This window comes from Carya illinoinensis, chromosome 9 (genome assembly GCF_018687715.1).
Source record: "Carya illinoinensis cultivar Pawnee chromosome 9, C.illinoinensisPawnee_v1, whole genome shotgun sequence".
Taxonomy (NCBI): Eukaryota; Viridiplantae; Streptophyta; class Magnoliopsida; order Fagales; family Juglandaceae; genus Carya; species Carya illinoinensis.
The window spans coordinates 10,915,777-10,923,144 of NC_056760.1; the positions used below are offsets into that span (position 1 = coordinate 10,915,777).

At 31.2% G+C, this 7,368-nt stretch overlaps 1 protein-coding gene across 1 annotated transcript; it reads right to left on the reverse strand.

Moving 5' to 3' along the window:
- Nucleotides 1-813: 813 nt before the first annotated feature.
- On the reverse strand, nt 814-4,614 carry LOC122277626 (plant UBX domain-containing protein 4). The gene is made up of 4 exons (XM_043087705.1): nt 4,417-4,614; nt 2,186-2,471; nt 1,724-1,819; nt 814-1,384 (listed from the first exon to the last, which is right to left on the reverse strand). Exons 1-4 carry the CDS (start codon nt 4,560-4,562, stop codon nt 1,004-1,006), a joined length of 909 nt encoding a protein of 302 aa, XP_042943639.1. The 5' UTR covers nt 4,563-4,614; the 3' UTR covers nt 814-1,003.
- Nucleotides 4,615-7,368: the final 2,754 nt, after the last annotated feature.

Here is a 7,368-nt window from a genome sequence, read left to right on the forward strand (position 1 = left end):
AAATTATTTAAGTTAGGATATTTTATGAAATTTTAGAAAATGATAGAAAAAAGTTTGAATAAAAATATTATAAAATTAAAATTTTGTTAGAATATAATATTATTTTTATTTTAAAATTTGAAAAAATTAAATTATTTTTATATTATTTTTATAAGTTTAGAAAAGTCGTAATAATTAAATAATAATTAGATTAAAAATTTCAAGATTTGAAATGGAAAAATATTTATATTTATGATATTTAGATGTTGCGATGAGATAGAATCATCTTACAATATAAACGGGGCCTAAATGTTACCACGAAGAAAGACTATTGTGATAAGTAAATGACCGGATTTCTCCCTTCAAAGATTTCGTTAATCACCATAGCAAGAGCACATGCACTCATTGATTAGAATGTAGGATCTAAAGCGATAGAGAAGTTTTGTTATTTAATTAAAAACTGCTACATTCATAAAGAGATTATACAAAATAAATCTACAAATTAATATGGTTTCATGGAATCCGTTAGATTTATTTTATAATAAAGATAATTTTACAATTTGACATATCATATCGAGTCATATTAGTTTATGAGTTTACTTGTATATAATCTTTTTGTGGCTAAAGTATCCTATTTAATTTATTTATCAAGATAAAAGATTTTCTGCTCCTGGACATTCTTGTTACCTCTATTTTTGATAAGTTATTCATGTTACCTTGATGGGAAAGAAGTACAATCCCATTATCACACTAGGTCATACGACGCATCGAGGCCATAAACTATATCACAAATAAGACCAGGCAGAAAAGGAGAGAGAAGAAGGCTTGATGAAATTCACGCGATAACAACAAGAATATGATTTATAATTCTCAACAAAAACAGTGTCTTTTAAGAAGTATTTCAGATCATTTATCGAATTCTCAGAACACACACTCTCGGCCCTAAGTAGATGGAACGGGTTCACTTCTTCACCAAGGCACCTATTATGTAATGACCAAAGTGCAAAGATCTTGGCGCAGCCAACTAGAATTTCTGGATAACCACTGAATTGGCAAGACCGGCTTGCTCAATTGTCTGAGCTGGATCACTTAGAAGCTTGGGAGGGAATCCCATCATCTGAAGATGATAATTCCTAGCACCTCCAGGCCTTGATGCATCAATGAAGGATCGAATGTCATTGATCGTATGATGGTGATTAAAATGTGCTATCATGCGGGTACCATCAGCCAATCTAAGTTGAATGGCAGTTGACGGCAATGTTTCATCCACAACCAGGCCCGTGGAAGGTGTTGGAGCAGAGTTGAAAGGGGCGGAAGCAACAGTTGGCTCGGGTGCCGCTGGAGCAGAGCTGCTACCTAGAGTTCTTCCCACACCCTGAAATGGAACATGGCGCCTCTCTGGTTCCTGCACAAAAAGAAAGGGGGAGATGGTAAATTTCATGTCCGCTACTGGACCTTATAGATAGAACCAACGAGATTCCACTGCATCGGAGAGCACGTAGATACATTAAAAGATACACTACAATTTCACAACTGTAATACCATGACCAGGGGCAATAGCCTTTGAGTGATGGTTCTGTAAAATTCTTTTTTTGATCGGAAAGCTGTACATCAGCAGAGATTACATGCAACTGACATTGGTTCACTAAATTTTTTACCAGTTGAGACCAAATAATTTGACTCTGGTGGCATATAATGACAGAGAAAGGGATGGACAAATTAAATATTTTAAAACAGTACTCACAGGGCAGTTTTCATTTCTTCTTATTAGATTGACATGAACAGAGGACCTCCTATCTGCAGGTTCAAGCTCTTTAGGGCACTCAGACTTTCTGATACTCTGCATTGAGATGTCACCAAACATGTAGAAGAGTGAGAGAAATCCACTGCTGATGCCAGGGTTAATGGTTACCCGATGAACAGAAAAAGAAGCTACAATGTAAAGTCGAGTATCAACAGTCAATCTGCATGATTACCACTCAAATTCATTCACATTAACTCAGTAAGAACAAGGGAAAGATAAAGACGGCATGCAACATATAAACCTGCAATAGATTATTATTTTTTTGGTTCATTACAATAAACAGATGCTGAAAAAACAAACAGAAGCCATCCACCTGTAGCAGAAATTATGATGGCCGCTTCTGTTTCTGTTTCTTGTTTTTTTTTTTTTCTTCAAAGAATTCAAAACCACGATGGCTATTACCTCTAAGAAAGCTGCATTTTCAGGATCGTCCAAACTCCTCAAAGGGCCGTCATTTACCGTGAAACCATTACTCCAGAAAACAATGTTGTGAACAACGTTCTCAGGCTGCTGAGGAGCAGTTTGTACAGTTTCCCCTGAAAGTAGTCTACCAGTTCCTGTAAAATTGCTTGAGCTTGAAGAGGGACGGAGTTGTTCAACAGGCCCTTCAACTGCTCCCAGTTGCCTAGCTTGATTAAAGATTGCATCCACATCATTGGCCTTTGAAGGATCTTGGACGAGCATCCCACTGCAATTAATAATATTCCAGATGTTAGCATACAATAACCATTTCTACACCTGCAATACAACTCTATCATGTTATCTTCTACTATATCAGCAGAAAAAACTTAGAAAATCCAATACTATGAAAATCATGCCAGCTTGCATCTGTAAATTGAGCAAATCATGTCAATGGAGCCAGTATTGGTGTCAAATCCTGTGCAACCATAACACTTCACAACTTCAGCATTCGTTTTGCAGCAAATGCCCATACACTACCCAGCAGTGATTCTATGGAAACATACTCTTTAATCCTGGATTTTCATAAATTCTCTGATGCAGTAAAAATAAGAATATACCGTTGAGCAACTGTCTGGAACTAAATTTTCCACTTGCCGCTTGGTATCTCCCTCCCTCCCCAATATTCTCTCTCCCTTCCCCTTCCATTCTTTCCCTAATTTCTTGATTTCTTTCAATCATTCCTCACTTAAAACCTTGTATTGGATGCATCTACTCTCATCTCTTCTCTCCTTTTATTTTCCGAATTTAAAATTTCCTCGAATATTAACGCTTCGGTTTTTTCCCTTTTCGTCTCGATAGCTTTAATTTTAGCAGCTAAACAAAGGAAAACATGCTCTGATTATAACTTCTTTGGATGTGTGTGCGTGATAGATTTGGTTTCATCAAGTTTTATAAAGAGCCTGAACCGAAAGTATCGAGTGTGAGCAGCGATCTCAACGTCCTCGACTTAATGATCCTTGATACCATGTCTTTCGAGGAGCTTTTGGGCCATTGCAACAAGAATTACAAGAAGAATCAGAGTGATCTTTCTAAGCTCCAAGACCGCCTCAAGAGGTTAGGATACTATGTTCCTGGTACCTTTTACACTTTACTCCTATTAAAAAAATTCTTTACCTATCAAAAAACAGTTCAGGCTCTGCTCCTGTTTGATGTTGTTTGGTCACTAAGAAAGAATTAGTACAAAGATATTGTTATTTTGTGCTTTATTTAACCTTTTGGGTCTCACGCGTTGAAATTGGTGATGAAGAAGAGGCTCTCGATTTACCTACACCGCTTTGCTTGGAATCCAAGAAAGGATTGGCTCCACCATCTTCTTATTTCGGACAAGGCTGTACGAAAGATTCTATTATCAAGAGTTTGGAAGAAGATGTGTTGTATCCTTGAACCATTTATTTGTTTGTTATGCTTCAGTTGTCTACTACAAAGTCAGATATCTTAAAAGGTTGAATGGGGATTTTTCTTGAGTTTCATGATACTCTGAATTTATCATAAAAGGCCAATGCTTTGATGCAAGTGATGATCGTGATAGTGAATTCGTAGATCGACCGGGCTCCTTTGTGGGTTGGCTTGCTCAGCCTATAATCTGGGCAGCAGTAGAAGAACTCCTCTGCCAATTCCTATTCATCTGTTCTTTCTATTCTTTTTTCTTTTTTTTAATAAAAAAGATATAAAAAAACCACGTCAGCAATGGTCACAATCGGTACACGAGTTGCTTGTACCTAGAGGAACTGCAATCGAATATGTCACGGTGATGGGTCTCTTTACATAAGAAACATTAATCATAACCCCGAGAACTATAACTAAACATTAAGCTTCCAAGCACAGCCCCAATTCAAACACTCAATCACTTCCTTATCGTTTCATTGGAAAATTGAATAATTCTTATCTTCATTGTCTCAATATATTCTTCAACATAAAAATATTCTCAACAGCCAAACAGAGCATTAGAACAATTAAATAAGAATACACATTAAACTCATAAAAGACCTAATTAGAATTTTTTTTTTTACGAATGATAAAAAGACCGAATTATTCGAAAACAGAGGCTGCTAATCAAAGTTCTAATGCAATCAAATGAAGTGGAAGTATAACTTCCAATAAGCGGGACTGCAAGTTTGATTTAATGGGGGATTTAGAAGGTAGAACTGAAAGCTAGGGTTTAAAGGAAGGACCTCTTCTCGCCACCAGTGTAGTACTCTTGGGGGCCATCCGAGTCACTGTCCGAGTCGGCGGACGGGCGGTTCAGATCGGAGAGCGTGCGTATACCGCCTGTACGGCTGCTCGAGGGCTTCGAAGGTTTCTTGTCCCGTGATGCCATTGACTTCTGCGATCCAGAGAGACAGACAGAAAGGAGTTCGACTTGGAGCTAGCTTTGGCGTTACACCCTATATAAACACGCGCTCTTCCGAGGTGCGTCGACCAATGAAAAAACCTTTTTTTTTTTTTAATTATATTTTTTTATAATTTTTTTATTTTTAATATAAACAACAATAATTAAATATGTTTATATATATAAAATAATTATCTAACGAAATTTTGTTGATTTATTAATTTTTTTTGTTTTATCGTTAAAAGTAATGTTGTTAGTTACGTGAATAAATTAAAACGGCTCTCTCCCTCTCTCTTCTTAAAAGTTTTTATTTTTTTAATCTCTCTTCCAAATCATTTATAAATAAATTTATAGGGATCTAAATTTATGCAGCATGCATCAATCCTAGAACTCATACATTTATGATCATTTATTTATGAGGTATATTATTTATATATATTATATTATATATATATATATAAATTATATAGATATATTATATATATGATCTTTTATATAAATTATAATTTATATATAAATTTATATATGTGATTTAAAATTTTTATTCATTCTTATATAAACAAAGAGAAATGTAAAATAATTAAGTTTAAATCTATTTACCAACTACATTTACGAATACAATTATTTCAATAAAATATTATTTATTTATCAATTTAAATTCATTATGAAAAATTAAAATAAAATAATAATATGTTATAAAAACTTTAGTATTTTATTTCTTTATAAAAATTATATCACTTTTTTAAAATAATCACTTTATTAAACTAAGCACGTTGCTTTACTGTTAATGGCTTTGGTTCAAGGTTCATTTTTTTCTCACGTATTTGTTGTTTCTAGCCGTACCCAGGAACATATATAATAGTAAATAATAAGATTTTAATTTTAAATACTTTAAAACCGATTTAAGTCTTATTATTTGATGTTAGAAATTATATATATTTTTAAAAGTATTATATTATTAATCAAAATTTTTTCCTTAATAAAAATAATATTAATTCTTGAAAATAATATTTCTATATACTTGGCGAACGTCCCTTAGACGTTGCCCAACTATTAGTATATGTAGAGAGAGAGAGGATAATGTTACAATGCTATCCAAAATTATCCATTTGGTGTCCCCTTAGTGCATATTGTTTCTTTTTTTGATTTTTGATTTCAAAATTTTTTTAAATATGTATAAATATTCTTTTAAAAAGAAAATTAATACACTAATAATTCATTTCTTAAGCATTCAATTAAAAAATTAAAGTTTTAAATAAAACACATAAAGGGGCAATTTGAGAGACAAACTCAGGGGCATAATATCATTTTCCATTAAAATAAGTGCATGTTTGATATTTTGGATAATTTAACTTTAACTTTTAAGGCTGCTTTTTAAAGTTGAGATAAGATGAGTTGAGTTGAATTGTGAATAATAGTATTTTTTAAATCTCATTAAGATGAGTTTAATCTTTTTAGATTAAGATAGATTTAACTTTTTAAATTAAAATATATGAAGTAAGTTGAGATGGATTTTTTTTTTTTTTAAAAAAAGTTGAAAAAACAATGGATCTCATTAATGATTAGTTTGAAATGAGTTGAGTTTGATTCAACAACTAAATACAGCTAGCTAAGGTTTATAGTTGCAAAGCTTAAGTAATAAGCACTATTATGAAAAATTTATTTGCTATTTGAGGACCATATGTTATAAAACACTTTTAAATATATTACACTTATTTAAAAATAAATTAAAAAAATATTTTTTGAGATAAAAATGATATAAAAGATCATTTGATTTTTGAAAGATCGTGACTATATCTTTAATAAAAATCAAATTTTATAATTAAAAACAAAGAAAATAATCTATAGAATTTTCAGTAAGTATAATGAAAAAAACATCTTCAACTATGCATAAGTGAAATAGCAATACATTATACAATTCTACAATTCTACATAAGATAGTAATAAAATTATAATTATGTAAAAGTTACTTATCAAAATAATTATGTAAAAGTTGTAATGAATTTGTTTCCCATTAACAAATTTTTAAATGTTTTTACATTATGTTAATATCTACAAAAATACGTTCACAAGAAGCATTAAATTTTAAAACATAATTTTTAAATGAACATGTACTTTAAGGGTTGATTTGGATTTAGAAATGAGATGAGATGATTTTAGAAAAAATATGAAAATTAAATAAAATATTATTATAATATTATTATTATTTTAAAATTTTAAAAGGTTAAATTGTTTATTATATTTTATATAAAAATTTAAAAAAATTATAATAATGAAATAAAATTAAATACTTTCCAAATTCAAACGGAATGTAAATCGGTCAATCCAACAATCTAAAATCTTTAAAAAGGAAAAATTTTATATCTCTCAAAATTAAATAAATTATATAAACAAAAAATTAATTTTATTTTTTCTAAAATACTAAAGGTTGCCTCACAAGTTCGTAACCTCTTGACAATAAGTGGAGAGGGGGAGGGTGTTGTCCAGCCGCTCCTTGGTAACTCCGATTTGCACCACCATGAGCTAACGTTGTGGCCGCTAGTAGTCAAAGCTGTTTATCGTTTGCCTTCTAGTTTGGTCAACTCATTGTAATTTATTTTAAATTAATTCTTCAAAAGATTTATTAATTTATTAATTTTTTATAAAAAAATTAAATCTATATCAATCTATTTCATACATTTCAATTAAAAAACTTAAACTTATCTCAATGAGATTATAAAATACTACAATTTACAATTCAACTCGAATTATCTTAATATTCAAACATAATTAATAGTTAAGCCAACGAAGATGA